Below are 15,413 nucleotides of genomic sequence, written 5' to 3'. Positions count from 1 at the left end.
GGTGCTCCGTGTCCCCCCGCGGCCGTCAGGTGGTGGCCGGGAGCGCGCGGGGCCAGGCCGGGCGCCTGGGGGGCCTGCCGGGCCGCGCCTCCCCTCCCAGACCCGAGGCCTGCGCCCTCGCCGCTGTGCGGACCCAGGCTGCACCTGCCACGGCCGCCCGGCCTCCAGGGCCTCCGCGCCCGGCGCCCGGCAGGCCGAGGGCCACGGCGGCCAGCGTGGACACTGACCAGGCCGCCGGCCGCGTGCGCGCCACCTCGGGCTGCGCTGCGCCTGCGCCCATGCGCGTCGGCGGACGGGGCGTGGTGAGTGCCGGCCCTGCCCACGAACGCTGCCCTCCCCATTGGCGCCGGGCTGGCGCGCGCCTTGCGTCAGCGCCTTCCCGTCGGCAGTGCGCGCGGGGCGGCGGTGGCGGGCAGGTGAGCGGGCGTTCGTCAGTCGGGACGGGCGTTTTTCGGCGTTTTTCGGAGCGTTCTGTCCTGGCCCACGCGGGCGCGGCAGGCCGTCGGGCCCGGGCGCTGTCGGCTGCGGCCGGCCGTGCGAGCGCGGTCACCCTCCGTCCCCGAGCTCGCGGACCCGCGTGCTGTTTGGGGCGCTTCCGCTCCCCGCCCCCAGAGGCCCCAGTGGGGTCCCACCTGTTACTCCATCTCCGCCTTCACCCCTTTCCCTCCCTGGGGGACTGCAGGAGGGGAGGGCAGGAAAGGGGCCCCGCAGCGGCCGATTGGCAGCAGGTGGAAAGCCGCGCGGGCGCCCGGGCCTTGCCCTGCCCGCGGCTCGGAGCAGCTGGTGAGCCTGGCCGCAGGTGCGTCTCCCGGGTGCTGATGGTGCGCCCCCCGTGCCTCGCAGGGGCGCGCTCGGCTGGACTCCCCAGATGCTGAGGTGGCTGCGGCCTTGGCCCCGGCGCGTGCTGAGCTGCACCTGGAGCCGCCTACGCCTTCCCCAGCGCGGCCTGTTCACCATGAAGCTGCAGTCCTCGGAGTTCCAGGCGCTGTTCACGGACGGGCTGAAGAGCCTCACGGGTGAGTCGACCCCCGGGGGAGCCGCTGGAGCGGGAGAGGCGGAGGTCAGCACCTTCGGGTGGCGCCCCGCGTCCTCGTCCTGGCTGGTGGGGGAGGGCAACCACCGGCTGCTGTGCTGGCGGTTGGGCTGTGGCAGGGTGGGCCTGGCCCTGCCCGCCCCGTGCCTGGGGGCTGGACACGGGCTCTGACCTCCCCGTTGGTGAGCGCTGCGTGCGCTCCTGTCTGTCGCTTACGTTTCGCACTTAAGCCTGGGTTACGTGGCTAGGTTCACTGTGCGTGAAGCTGGCAGGGTTGTGGCAAGCTCAAGCGGGGAGGGAAGGGGGCAGGCTCTGGGTGCGGTACCGCACAGGTGCGTGCGCAAGGCCGGCGTGCCGAGGGTCGCGGGTGGGAGGCGTGCTTCCTGGCCTGCGCTCCGACGCTGGGCTGCATTTACTGTGGGCACCACTGCGTGCCTTACCGAAGGGTGATTAAGGGGCCTTCTCAACACCCTGAGCCGGGAGGTGTTTGGAAGTGGTTTAATGAGAGCGAATCAGACAGTTAATGGCTCACTCTACCTCCTGGCTCCTGTTCTGAAATGCTGTTAACTTGTTGCGTGACTTTGAAGAGTCTTTGAGTGAAGGGGGCGGGGTCTCAGAGCAGTGCTTCTCCGCGACGGCTCGTGGTCATCTGGTTATGGCTTTTATTCTTTCTAAAGGTTTGTTATCTGAAAAGTGGAGTAGGGAGAGACAGTGAGGTCTCTCCATCTGCTGGTTTGCCCTTGAAATGGCTGCGCCTGCCAGGGCTGGGCTCGGCCAAAGCCGGGATCCCAGAACACCTTTCAGGTGTGTCGGCTGCTTCCCCAGGCACCGAGCAAGGAGCTGGAGTGGGCCTGGCGTGGGCGTCCCGGTGGATGCGGTGTGGGCGATGGCCTGGCTTGCCATGCCGAAGCCCCAGGCCCCCACCCCTTGCTCTGCAATCGGCTTTGCTTGCGTAAAGCTCTCCTCGCTTCTGTGTTCCAGAGCGGCTTGTCACAGTCTTGAGGTGAGAAAACCTAAAACAAGGCTTCGTGGTCCCCGCTCAAAGTTGCTGCAAGCTTTTTCTTTGCTTTGTTCTGTGATAGAGGGCTCTTGCAGCCCCTGGCTCGGGCAGCAGCTGTGTCCACATCGTCCAGGCGTGTCAGGGACCTGGAGCCCTCATGCTGACTCCCGGATCTGTGTTAGCAGCAGGTGGAATTGGAAGTGACTTGGGTCTTGTCTTTTTTTAGATTTATTTTATTTTTTGCAAAGTCAGATATACAGGGAGGAAGATCTTCCATCCAGTGATTCACTCCCCAAGTGACCACAATGGCTAGAGCTGAACCAGTCCCAAGGCTTTGGACTGTCCTCGACTGCTTTCCCAGGCCACAATCAGGGAGCTGGATGGGAAGCAGGGCCACCAGGATTAGAATCAGTACCGATATGGGATCCTGGCACGTTCAAGGCGAGGACTTTAGCTGCTAAGCTACCGCGCTGGGCCTGTGACATGGGTCTTGAAGCGGTGACTTGGTGGCTACCTCAGCTGTGCCCCCCTGCATAGTTAGAACAGCTAGGTGACATTCAGGTGAGCACTGGTGTTGAACCTGAGCACCAGGCAACAGCTGCAGAGGGTTGGCCTCACTGGCCGAGTGGGCACGGAGAGGCCTCACTGGCCGAGTGGGCACGGAGAGGCCTCACTGGCCGAGTGGGCACGGAGAGGCCTCAGTGGGCCAAGTGGGCACGGAGTGGTCTCAGTGGGCCGAGTGGGCACGGAGTGGCCTCAGTGGGCCGAGTGGGCACAGAATGGTCTCACTGGGCCGAGTGGGCACGGAGTGGCCTCAGTGGGCCGAGTGGGCACAGAGTGGTCTCACTGGGCCGAGTGGGCACGGAGTGGCCTCAGTGGCGGCCCCGAGAAATCTGCCCGTGCTCGCCCTGGCGAGGGACATTGCTTGTAATCTGGTCTGGACGGTGGCATCAGGGCGGGTGCCAGGCAGTGAGCCAGCAGGGCCAGTGTGTGGTCAGAGGCAGCCGTGACAACAGGCGGACGAGCAGCAGGCGGGGTGGTGTGCTGTGCCGGGGCTTCGTGCCCTGATGTACCGGCTGAGCACACGGACGCCCCGTCACGGGGTGTGGGCCAGAGGGGGGAGAGCTGGCTCAGGGCTTTGGGGAGCGGCCCTCCCTAGCAGTGAGTTGGGGGGACCTCCAGGCAGAGCCAGGGGCTGCGTGCGGTGAAGTTCCGTGAGAAGAGAGATGGTTGTGGAAAGATGTCTGCGCATTGGGTGTAACGTGGCGCCTGCTGCGATGAGCAGACCGAGGGGGGACGGTGGAGAGGGCTGGGGACAGCAGCGGGGACAGCGGGGGTCGGCCTGGGCCATGTGTCATGCGTGCGTTCAGAACCGGGAATGGGCTGCCTGACTTTGCCATGCTAGTTTAATTTTTTAAATTTGTTTAGTGTTCAAAGGCAGAGACAGCAGTTTCACCCATTGCTTGATTCCCCAAATGCCCCCATCGCCAGAGCTGGGCCACGCTGCCTTTTGTCAGCTGTCCACCTGGTGGCCTGTCGGGCCTTCCCCTCCCTGCCTCCATAGTGGACACTAGCAGAGGGTGGAGCAGTGGAGGAGCGGGACCTGCTCCCGGGACCTGCGGTGTGGAGGTGGGCGAGCCGTGGGTCCCGTGTGCAAGGACTCGCGGAGATGGGGTTGGGAGAACCCGCTGCTCTGTACTGCCAAGTTTTCCTCGTGTGTGCTGGCTTCATGGCTCTCACCACAGCAGATTTTAATTCCACCTCTGTGATTGACGGTTTGAGTGGCCTTGAGGGGTCTGTGGGGTTGGGGGGGACCCGGCATTGAGGACACACGGAGGCTGTGTGGGGAGAGCCAGCTTTCTGAGGGCGGAGGGAGAGGAGGGCGCCCATCCTTTAGACCCCCAGGGAATGGGGCAGGACAGGGTGCGGGGTGGGAGCGGAGGCTGGCTGGGTCGTGTGGAGCAGGGTGCTGGGACCGGGAGCGAAGCGCGCCCAGGCTGGGCCCTCTGCTGGCCGGCCCGGAGGAGAGTTCTCACGTCCTGGCCTCGTCGGTGAGCCCAGCACAGACGCGCCGTTACATGCTCTGATGCGTGTTCAGTTGTGCAGCAAGGTGTCTTGGTGTCACAGCACTGCCCACACAGCTTGGCACGCAGGGTCACGCCTGCCGCACCCCAGCCCGGTTTACCTCTAACCTTCACTGGTTGCATTTGTGGTGTTTGTCCACCCTCTCTTCCCAGAAGGCCCATGCTGGAAAGCCGCTAGTTGTTGAGGTGTTGGGCCTGCTGCCGTTCTGAGTCATCCTCTGAGAGGCTCCGCGTCTGGGGGACCCTGCTGGTCGGCTCTTCCTGACTGCAGTGGTGTCCTCGGGCTCACGCTGGCAGAATGTCTGCTTAGGTGGCAGAGAGCTATGCCCGGCAGTGGCAGGTGTCAGGGAGCTGCACCCAGGAGCTGTCGCCGTGAGCCCACCTGGGCCCTCCCCCATGGACCGCACAGCACAGTCAAGTCAGGCCCTGCATTGATTAAATGCCTGTGTGACTTTTCGCCCCATCAGGCCGCGGCAGGCAGTTGTGGAAGGGACTGATGGCCCCGGTGGCTGAGCTGGTGCTGGGCGGGCTGGGTGTGGTTCCGTGGTGGCCTCTCAGCAGCCTGGTTCCAGTGTGATGCTGATGGGCAGGTGGGAGCCGTCTCCCCTGCTCGGGCGTGGCTCTAGGGCGGTGTGCCCGCCGTGTCCTGCACCCTGGGCTCAGGGTGGCCATGCCTGCCGACACCGTCCTGTGCCGCTGTCTGTGTTCCACAGAAACTCAGGGTGGGGTGGTGCGTGGCAGGCCAGCTCCTGGGTGGCTTGGTTCCCACGCTGTGTGCCTGTGCTGGGGCAGGCGCTGGAGTCAGTGGCTGCACTTCAGCGACATGCCATACACAGCAATTTCCACCCCGAAGATTGATTGGAAAGGCAAAGTTAGAGGGAGAGACAAAAATCTTTGGCCCAAGTTCACTCCCCGATGGCTGCACTGGCCAGAGCCAGTTGCCTGGTGACGGGGGGAGAGACAAACTGACATGAAGCCTTGTGTCTCTCAGAGCTGTTCCACCGCGAGAACCACGAGCTGCGGATCGCAGGAGGGGCCGTGCGGGACTTGCTGGCGGGGGTCAAGCCGCAGGACGTGGACTTTGCCACCACTGCCACGCCAGAGCAGATGAAGGAGATGTTCCAGGCAGCCGGCGTGCGCATGATCCACAACAAGGGGGAACAGCACGGCACCGTGACGGCCAGGGTGAGTGCATGGCCTGCTGCAAGACAGCCAGACAGCGCCCGGGCGGCCCTGGGTCCCTCTGCCCTGCTGGCAGCCTGTGTGCTCTCGCCAGCTTCCATGGTGCCCTGGGCGTCTGGTGTCCTGGTTGCCTCCTGCAGGGGCAAGCGAGCCTCGATTTGGCAAAGGTCATGTGTCGTGACGGGGCTCAGCGTCCAGGGCGTGCAGTGTGTTGGAGCTCCGTGGCAGGTTTATCAGTGCGTGCAGTGTGTTGGAGCTCCGTGGCAGGTGTATCAGTGCGTGCCGTGTGTTGGAGCTCCGTGGCAGGTTTATCAGTGCGTGCCGTGTGTTGGAGCTCCGTGACAGCTGCACCAGGGTGTGCAGTGTGTTGGAGCTCCGTGACAGCTGCACCAGGGCATGCAGTGTGTTGGAGAGCCATGACAGCTGCACCAGGGTGTGCAGTGTGTTGGAGAGCTGTGACAGCTGCACCAGGGCGTGCAGTGTGTTGGAGAGCCATGACAGCTGCACCAGGGTGTGCAGTGTGTTGGAGAGCTGTGACAGCTGCACCAGGGTGTGCAGTGTGTTGGAGAGCCATGACAGCTGCACCAGCGCGTGCAGTGTGTTGGAGAGCCGTGACAGCTGCACCAGGGCGTGCAGTGTGTTGGAGAGCCGTGACAGCTGCACCAGGGCGTGCAGTGTGTTGGAGCGCCGTGACAGCTGCACCAGGGCGTGCAGTGTGTTGGAGAGCCGTGACAGCTGCACCAGGGCGTGCAGTGTGTTGGAGAGCCGTGACAGCTGCACCAGGGCGTGCAGTGTGTTGGAGAGCCGTGACAGCTGCACCAGGGCGTGCAGTGTGTTGGAGAGCTGTGACAGCTGCACCAGGGCGTGCAGTGTGTTGGAGAGCTGTGACAGCTGCACCAGGGCATGCAGTGTGTTGGAGAGCCGTGACAGCTGCACCAGGGCGTGCAGTGTGTTGGAGAGCCGTGACAGCTGCAGCTCTGGCGTTTGCAGTGGTCTGTCTGCCGCTGTCTGCTCCTGCATGAGCCTCTCTCGTTCTTGTACGTGGTGCCAAGACTGCTGGGTTCCCTCAGAGGACTGAAACACAGTGAGCTTCGCTTCATTTTCATTCTTTCGTGAGCCCTCCCCACGATGGCTGCAACGGGCTGGGCTGAGCCGAGCAGAAGCCAAGACCTTTGGAGCTTCGTCCAGGTCCCCCACGTGGGTCGCAGGGCCCAAGCGTGTGGCCCACCCTGCATTGCCTTTCCCAGCCCCGCATTAGGGATGGGAGGGGGTGGCCTGCCAGGACAGGACCTGCACCTGCATGGCAGCCACTCGCACCCCGGGCAGCCTAGTTTCTGACCACTACACTGGTAGGCTGAAGGACTCGCATCTTGGAGCGTGCACTCTCCATTCCAGTGCTGCCTGAGGTGATCCCCTACGACGCCTGCGCATTGGAAACCCGATTTTTTTTAGCGGGGGCAGGGGAGCAGGCTTTCTGATCTTTTGTTTTGATTTTCAAGGATTGGTTTTATTAGGGCCGGCAGGATGATGCACATACTAATCCTTCACTTGCCAACGCCATCAGTACCATGTCGCCTCGGTCATGTCCCATCTGCCCCCTTCCCTTCCAGCTGTCTGCTCATGTCCCGTCTAGCTTGTGTCTGTGGCTTGGGAAAGCGGCAGAGATGGTCCACATCACAGCTCCTGTACCCACATGGGAGGCAAGGAGAAGCTCCTAGCACCTGGCTTTGGATCAGCTCAGCTCTGGCCGTGGGGAGTGTGTGGACCAGAGGATGGATGGTCTCTCCCTGCCCTGCCCTCTTGGAAACTCTGTCTTTCCAATAAATATGTCCGAAAATAAAATTATTTTTTGATTGGAAGGTTAGATATACAGAGAGGAGGAGAGACAGAGAGGAAGATCTTCCATCCAATGATTCACTCACCAAGTGATCACAATGGCCAGAGCTGAGCCAGTCTGAAGGCAGGAGCCAGGGGCTTCTCTTTGGTCTCCCATGTTGGTGCAGGGGCCTGGGAATGGGCCATCCTCCACCGCTTTCCCAGCTGTGAGCTGGATGAAAATTGGAGAAGCCAGGACACGAGTGGGGGCCAATGTGGGAGCAGGTGCCGGCAGGGTGAGGGTTCACTGATTGAGCCATTGTGCCAGGCACAGAAATTTTTTCTCATTAGTAAATTGCCCTCTGCTTAACCAAAATGTATTCATAACATTTTGTTAAAATGAGGAAGCGAAATGTGAGGGTCTGTCCTGCACCTCCACGCCTGGGAGTATATCCTGAGGGCTGGCTCGGGGCACGTGGAGAGACAGCAGGGCAGCTTGTCCATGTGCAGGAGGAAACAGTACGTAACTACGTAACTACGTCACTGGGCCCGTGTGTGCTCTGTGGTCTGAGCACAGCCGTGTGAGCTGGTGGTCTGTGCACAGCCGTGTGTGCTGGTGGTCTGTGCACAGCCGTGTGTGCTGGTGGTCTGTGCACAGCCGTGTGTGCTGGTGGTCTGTGTGCACGGCCGTGTGTGCTGGTGGTCTGTGTGCACGGCCGTGTGTGCTGGTGGTCTGTGTACGGCCGTGTGTGCTGGTGGTCTGTGTGCATGGCCATGTGTGCTGGTGGTCTGTGCACAGCCGTGTGAGCTGGTGGTCTGTGTGCATGGCCATGTGTGCTGGTGGTCTGTGCACAGCCGTGTGTGCTGGTGGTCTGTGCACAGCCGTGTGTGCTGGTGGTCTGTGTGCACAGCCGTGTGTGCTGGTGGTCTGTGTGCACGGCCGTGTGTGCTGGTGGTCTGTGCACGGCCGTGTGTGCTGGTGGTCTGTGTGCACGGCCGTGTGAGCTGGTGGTCTGTGTGCACGGCCGTGTGTGCTGGTGGTCTGTGTACGGCCGTGTGTGCTGGTGGTCTGTGCACGGCCGTGTGTGCTGGTGGTCTGTGTGCACGGCCGTGTGTGCTGGTGGTCTGTGCACGGCCGTGTGTGCTGGTGGTCTGTGCACGGCCGTGTGTGCTGGTGGTCTGTGCACGGCCGTGTGTGCTGGTGGTGTGTGTGCACAGCTGTGTGTGCTGGAGGTCTGTGTGCACGGCCGTGTGAGCTGGTGGTCTCTGTACAGCCATGTGTGCTGGTGGTGTGTGTGCACGGCCGTGTGAGCTGGTGGTCTCTGTACAGCCGTGTGTGCTGGTGGTGTGTGTGCACGGCCGTGTGTGCTGGTGGTCTCTGTACAGCCGTGTGTGCTGGTGGTGTGTGTGCACGGCCGTGTGTGCTGGTGGTGTGTGCACAGCTGTGTGTGCTGGTGGTGTGTGTGCACAGCTGTGTGTGCTGGAGGTCTGTGTGCACGGCCGTGTGTGCTGGAGGTCTGTGTGCATGGCCGTGTGTGCTGGTGGTGTGTGTGCACGGCCGTGTGTGCTGGTGGTGTGTGTGCACAGCCGTGTGTGCTGGAGGTGTGTGCACAGCCGTGTGTCCTGGTGGTGTGTGTGCACAGCCGTGTGTGCTGGTGGTGTGTGTGCACAGCCGTGTGTGCTGGTGGTCTGTGTGTGCACAGCAGTGTGTGCTGGAGGTGTGTTCACAGCCGTGTGTGCTGGTGGTGTGTGTGCACAGCCGTGTGTGCTGGTGGTGTGTGTGCACAGCTGTGTGTGCTGGTGGTCTGTGTGCACAGCCGTGTGTGCTGGTGGCAGTCTGTACAGCTATGTGTGCTGGTGGTGTGTGTACACAGCTGTGTGTGCTGGTGGTCTGTGCACGGCCGTGTGTGCTGGTGGTTTTGACCTGCTTGTGTGTGCTGACCTGCTGTTTGCACACTGTCCACCTGGCAGGCTCCTGTGGCCTGGGCCCTGCCAGCACTGTACTTGAATGACCCCTCCGACTGTGGCCTGGGCTGCGCTCTCACCCTCCCGCCGGCCGCTGACCACATGTTGTTATCTATGACGTCTACTTCCTGGCTGTGGGTGTAGTGTTTACTGAGGGAGCGTTGTGAGTTTGGTGATGTGTTTCTCCCAAGCCCCTTTTCCTCAAGTTTTCATTCCTAAATGTGGGCCTGTCAGGTGGAGGGTCTGACCGTGCGCTGGGGCGTCGGCCGGTTCCCTGCCTCGGTGCCCGAGGAGCAGCGCCGTGTGCGCTCGGGAGTCGTGCGTGTCAGCGCGGGGTCGGGGCCAAGGGCTCAGCTGGTGCTCCCTGGGCCTGCCCGTCCTGGTGTGTCTGCTCCCTGGGGTCACGCCTGGGCTCTGCCTGGTGAGGGAGGCTCCGAGAGGCGAGCTCCGCCGGTAGCGCCGTGCAGGTCCCTCCCTTCCCGCGAGCGTTGCTTCTGTGGTAAACACATCCCGCCTGCGCGGACTGGAAACCACGTGGCAGCACCGTGCGCCTCGCAGCCGAGAGCCTGCGTCTTCGCCTGTCCGCCTGTCCGCCTGCCCCGTCCTTGTGTCGTTGGGCATCTGGTTTTTCTCCGTTAGGAATGATGTTCTCTGTGATATGTAGGCAGGTGCCTCTGGTGGTCAGGGGGACACAGAGGCTCTTCTGGCATGAAGGCTCCTGACTTCCCCGGCTGTGTCTCTCCGGAGACAGATGGGCCGTGTGGCCTTGAGGGGCAGCTCTGCTGATTGCCTCCTGCCGGCAGGCCGTGGCTCAGGATGAAGTGCTCGGCTGCATGGGGTCCAGAGAGCCACTGTGTGCTGCCGGGTGTACAGGGTCCAGAGGACAGAGCGCTGCCGGAGGCCTTCTGCCTGTGTCTGGGCTCGGTGTGACATGGTCACAGCCCTGCACGGGGTCTGAGGCCTTCTGCCTGTGTCTGGGCTCGGTGTGACATGGTCACAGCCCTGCACGGGGTCTGAGGCCTTCTGCCTGTGTCTGGGCTCAGTGTGACATGGTCACAGCCCTGCACGGGGTCTGGGGCCTTCTGCCCTGTGTCTGGGCTCGGTGTGACATGGTCACAGCCCTGCACGGGGTCTGGGGCCTTCTGCCCGTGTCTGGGCTCGGTGTGACATGGTCACAGCCCTGCACGGGGTCTGGGGCCTTCTGCCCTGTGTCTGGGCTCGGTGTGACATGGTCACAGCCCTGCACGGGGTCTGAGGCCTTCTGCCCGTGTCCCCATCGGTGAGGCGTCTGAGCCGCCAGAGAAGCGCAGTTTTAACTCATTTGACCAGTTTTCGGCCATTTGTCCTCCTCTGCCACATTAGATGTGTGTTATCAATGAAGACTGTTTTTTAAATTGGGGTCGTATTAGGAAATAATTTTTCAGAACCCGTGTTTTCATTGCAGCTTCATGAAGAAAATTTTGAGATCACCACCCTGCGTGTGGATGTTGCCACCGACGGGCGGCACGCCGAGGTACAGTTCACCACTGACTGGCAGAAGGACGCCGAGCGCCGCGACCTCACCATCAACTCCATGTTCCTGGGTAAGGCTCCACCCCCGCTCGGGCCCGTGCGTGGGAGCGGCCCCACAGGCCGAGGGACGGGCCGCTGGCCAGGCCTGGAGCCAGGTGCGTGCTGTCCCTGCCACGCGTGCGGCCGGTGGAAGGCAGGCTGGAGCGGCGCCTGGTGGCGTAGGCGTGCGGTGGCTCTGGAGTGACACGCAGAGCGCTGTGAGCACACACTGCCAGCCCCGCCCAGGGCCGTTCTCACTGCTCCCCGTGTGCACGTGTGCCCCCATGGGCGTACACACACACACACACACACGACCATACACACGCAGATGTCCCCTGCTCTTGGCCTCGGCACACATTTGGTGGAGGAATTCGGCATCTTGCGTGTGTGTGTTCTTGCCACTGCCCCTTGGTAGCTGTTGGTTGCCATGCTGCCCTGGCGAGCGGGGCGGGAGCCACCTGCGGGTGGAGGGAGGCTGGTGGCGCTGCCTGTGTTTGACTGCCTGCTTCGTGTGTGAAATGGCAGGTAGGCCTTTGATGCTCGGCTGGATCAGGAAGGCAGGGGAGGGTCATGCCGTGAGTCCTGCAGCATGGAAGCTGCTGTGCGGCTGGCCTGTGGGCCTCCTGCCGGTGGCATGTTACAGCTTCCGGCTTGTGCTGCCTGCTGGGTCCCGGGCACAGGCTCCTTCGAGCCTCAGTAAAGCGGTCAGCTGCTCCTGAGGACAGACCGGAGAGTGGCGAGGCTCTCCCGGCAGCTGTGCTGCTGGTACTCGGATCTTGTCCCGTGGCAAGCACTGCGCCCGGCTGGACTCTTCGCCCTGCCTGAGTCGGGCAGCCAAGTGTGTTCTCAGCTCGATAGAGCTGGGCACACACTCGTTTTGTTGCTCCCCTCGCGGAGGCCGCGTGGGGCTGCGTCTGCTCGGTCAGTGCCTGCCCGGTGCCGAGGGGAGCCGAGGGGAGGCAAGGGGCAGCTCCTGGGAGGCTGAGTGCCCGCGGTGGCTGCTCGTCCTTCCAAAGCGGCGGCTCGTGTGCCTGTGGTAGGCGTTGGTCATTCTGTTCAGCATGGGAGCCGCACGGCAGGGCGACCACGCCTGGGGAGCGCTCTCCTGGAAGCTGTGTTCTCTGTTGGACTGTTGTGTTTCCAGGTGTTTACTGTAAAGTTACGGGAATGGCCACGTATCTGCGCCTCTTCCTCATTTGTGGTTTCAGATGTTTTTTGCTTGTTTTGTCCAAAATTAACCAGTTTACTTGTTGCCCTCGCCCGAGGTCACTCAGGTCGTAGGTGGTGTCGTTTTTGGAGCAGCCTTTTCGCTCTGTTCACCTCAGTCACTGTGACATAGAACAGTGCTTTAATTTTTTGCAGACTTTTTGCTGTTTTCTCTCAGATCCAGGCTGTCACACACAGGCCCCGTCATGGCGTCACTATTTCTCTCCTGAGCTGACCTCACACACAGGCCCCGTCATGGCGTCACTATCTCTCCTGAGCTGACCTCACGCACGCGGGCCCCGTCATGACGTCACTCTCTCTCTCCTGAGCTGACCTCACGCACGCGGGCCCCGTCATGGCGTCACTATCTCTCCTGAGCTGACCTCACGCACAGGCCCCGTCATGGCGTCACTATCTCTCCTGAGCTGATCTCACACACAGGCCCCGTCATGGCGTCACTATCTCTCCTGAGCTGACCTCACGCACAGGCCCCGTCATGGCGTCACTATCTCTCCTGAGCTGACCTCACACACAGGCCCCGTCATGGCGTCACTATTTCTCTCCTGAGCTGACCTCACGCACAGGCCCCGTCATGGCGTCACTATCTCTCCTGAGCTGACCTCACGCACGCGGGCCCCGTCATGGCGTCACTATCTCTCCTGAGCTGATCTCACACACAGGCCCCGTCATGGCGTCACTATCTCTCCTGAGCTGACCTCACGCACGCGGGCCCCGTCATGGCGTCACTATCTCTCCTGAGCTGATCTCACACACAGGCCCCGTCATGGTGTCACTATCTCTCCTGAGCTGACCTCACGCACAGGCCCCGTCATGACGTCACTATCTCTCCTGAGCTGACCTCACGCACGCGGGCCCCGTCATGACGTCACTATCTCTCCTGAGCTGACCTCACGCACAGGCCCCGTCATGGCGTCACTATCTCTCCTGAGCTGACCTCACGCACGCGGGCCCCGTCATGACGTCACTATCTCTCCTGAGCTGACCTCACGCACAGGCCCCGTCATGACGTCACTATCTCTCCTGAGCTGACCTCACGCACGCGGGCCCCGTCATGACGTCACTATCTCTCCTGAGCTGACCTCACACACAGGCCCCGTCATGACGTCACTATCTCTCCTGAGCTGATCTCACGCACGCAGGCCCCGTCATGACGTCACTATCTCTCCTGAGCTGACTTCACGCACAGGTCCCGTCATGACGTCACTATCTCTCCTGAGCTGACCTCACACACAGGCCCCGTCATGACGTCACTATCTCTCCTGAGCTGATCTCACACGCAGGCCCTGTGATGATGATCTTTTCTTTCTTTCTACTGACTAGGTTTTGATGGCACCTTGTTTGATTATTTTAATGGTTATGAAGATTTAAAAAATAAGAAAGTTAGATTTGTGGGGCAGGCTGAACAGCGAATACAAGAAGACTATCTTCGAATTCTAAGATATTTCAGGTAAGAGGTTTTAAACCTTGTTTTAAATACAAAATGCGGGTGGTGTCCCTTGTCGCGTCCCTGGCGCCTCCTGGTGGCCTCGTGCTGCCCCAGCAGGGGGCGGTGCCCTTGCAGTGCCGTCTTCAGAGGTGCTGGGCCCCGTGCAGCTCAGCTCTGGATCAGGTGCCCCATGGCACAGTGCCCGCGGCTCAGCACAGGCCGCCTCCCGACCGGGGCTCAAGCCACAAGGCTCCCGCCCCGCGGCGCTGTCGCAGCGGCCGGGCAGCTCTGGCCGCACAGCGGAGGGATGTTGGGGCCCTTGGGGCCTTTTCCAGGAGCAGTGAGCATGCGGACAGAGCAGCAGCTGCCACTGTGGGAACGTGTGTGGATGTTTGTGTATTGATCTGGGAGACTCGAGGCTCACCCGGTCACCCGAGTGGCCAAGGCTGGGAGCAGCACACGCGGGGGCTGGGGGTCGATGCAGCCGGCCTCCGGGGTCTGCACAGGCACTGATGTCGAACTCTGAGGAACTCCTGCGTAGTGTGTTCGCAGCTCGGTGGTTGGGTGACACTCAGAACCCAGTGTAGACCTTCGCTGGGCACCCCGGCGTGGGGGGCAGTCACTGGCACGCTTCTGTCCGTAGGTTTTACGGGAGAGTCGTGGAGAATCCTGGGGAGCATGACCCCGGGACTTTGGAAGCAATTGCAGAAAATGCACAAGGCTTGGCTGGAATTTCAGGAGAAAGGATTTGGGTGGAGCTGAAGAAAATTCTTACTGGTAACCACGTCAATCACTTGATGCACCTGACCTACAGGCTTGGTGTGGCCCCTTACATAGGTAAGAACATGGAGCCAAAGGTTTTCACTTTGCACTGGAACCTCAAGTTAAAGAGGTCTGATTCCTGGAGTCGGAGAACTCTTAGTGCTTTTAAGTCAGGCCTTGGTCTGACAGGAGGGCTCGTGGCTGGGGAGCTGGTGCCTGTGAGACGGGCAGGACTCGAGCCGCGGCTGCCCTGGTGCTGCGGGGGAGTGCAGGCCGGCAGGCCGTCCTCGTGTGCCCATGCCTGCACCCCACCACCTGCTGGGGGGTGGACCAGGAGCCGGTCAGCCACCGGCATTTCTGCACAGACCTGGCTTCGCTAAACACAGGAAAATGCTTTGTTCCCCCAGGCTTACCCGCTAATGCCAATTTAGAAGAGTTTGACAGAGTCTCTGAGAACGTGGCAGGCCTTGCCCCGAAGCCAGTGACTGTTTTGGCCTCATTATTCAGAGGACAGGATGATGTCACTAAGTTGGATTTGAGATTGAAGATCTCGAAAGAAGAGAAGAACCTTGGGTTATTTATAGTCAAGAACAGGAGAGAGTTAGTGAAAGCAGCAGACACTTCGGAACCCCTGAGGCCTTACCAGGACTTCGTCATAGATGTGAGTACATGGCGGGGGACGGCGCGGCTGTCCCGGGGACGCTGTGGCCAGCCTGGGCGTTGCTCCAAGACTGAGCGGTGTTGCTGTGTGCGCCCAGTGCAGGGAGCCGGACGCCAAGGCCCGTGTGTGTGAGCTGCTCAAGTACCAGGGCGAGCCGCGGCTGCTGGAGGAGTTGCAGCGCTGGTCCATCCCGCCCTTCCCCGTGAGCGGCCACGACCTCAGGAGAGCGGGCGTTGCATCAGGGAAGGAGATCGGGGCTCTTCTACAGCAGCTGCGGAACCAGTGGAAAAAAAGTGGCTACCAGATGGAGAAGGATGAGCTTCTCAGCCACATACAGAAACCAGGGAGCTGAGGGCAGCTCGCTGCGAGACGGGCCGCGTCCCTGGGCCTCGGCTGGTCCCCCGCTGCGGCCCAGGGCTTTCTGTGACCTTCCAACAAAAAGGCTTGTCTGCCCAGAAGCAACCACAGGTACTGTGTCTGAACTCCTCGCTAGATTCCAGAATAAACGAGTGCCTGAAAGCCAAGTCAGATGTCCTACCCGAGTGCGTAAGTCATACTGTAGGTGTGCTGCTCGCAGGGGGTACCCCAGCAACAGGTGTCTCCTGTCACAATGGGACATTTGGAAATTAGGGTTTCTTGGGGGCTGTTACTTTGATCGGTTTCCTTTGGTTTGAAGTTGACTGTTTATGTGTAGTGCCTGCCTGTTG

The 15,413-nt window shown here is 61.5% G+C and overlaps 1 protein-coding gene across 2 annotated transcripts; it reads left to right on the top strand.

Moving 5' to 3' along the window:
* Positions 1 to 689: 689 nt before the first annotated feature.
* Positions 690 to 15,069, top strand: TRNT1 (tRNA nucleotidyl transferase 1). Of its 2 annotated transcripts, none has more exons than XM_058678522.1 (7): positions 690 to 1,016; positions 5,109 to 5,302; positions 10,524 to 10,662; positions 13,178 to 13,304; positions 13,927 to 14,120; positions 14,453 to 14,706; positions 14,804 to 15,069. In XM_058678522.1, the coding sequence occupies exons 1-7, from the start codon at positions 869 to 871 to the stop codon at positions 15,056 to 15,058; spliced, it is 1,311 nt and encodes a 436-aa protein (XP_058534505.1). In that variant the 5' UTR covers positions 690 to 868; the 3' UTR covers positions 15,059 to 15,069. The 2 variants fall into 2 exon arrangements, with proteins under 2 accessions (XP_058534505.1, XP_058534506.1); XM_058678523.1 differs by having other exon boundaries at positions 14,809 to 14,976.
* Positions 15,070 to 15,413: the final 344 nt, after the last annotated feature.

The sequence above is a fragment of the Ochotona princeps genome, chromosome 21 (genome assembly GCF_030435755.1).
Source record: "Ochotona princeps isolate mOchPri1 chromosome 21, mOchPri1.hap1, whole genome shotgun sequence".
Classification (NCBI taxonomy): Eukaryota; Metazoa; Chordata; class Mammalia; order Lagomorpha; family Ochotonidae; genus Ochotona; species Ochotona princeps.
Note: the sequence above shows the minus strand (reverse complement) of the source record. Positions and strands in the feature narration are given on the sequence as shown.

What these genes read in the sequence shown, in the direction of transcription:
- TRNT1 (XM_058678522.1), top strand. Translation starts at nt 869, where the DNA reads ATGCTGAGGTGGCTGCGGCCTTGGCCCCGGCGCGTGCTGAGCTGCACC. An exon ending in CGAATTCTAAGATATTTCAG is followed by an intron (nt 13,305 to 13,926) that starts GTAAGAGGTTTT and finishes TTCTGTCCGTAG; the next exon opens with GTTTTACGGGAGAGTCGTGG. An exon ending in TGGTGTGGCCCCTTACATAG is followed by an intron (nt 14,121 to 14,452) that starts GTAAGAACATGG and finishes TTGTTCCCCCAG; the next exon opens with GCTTACCCGCTAATGCCAAT.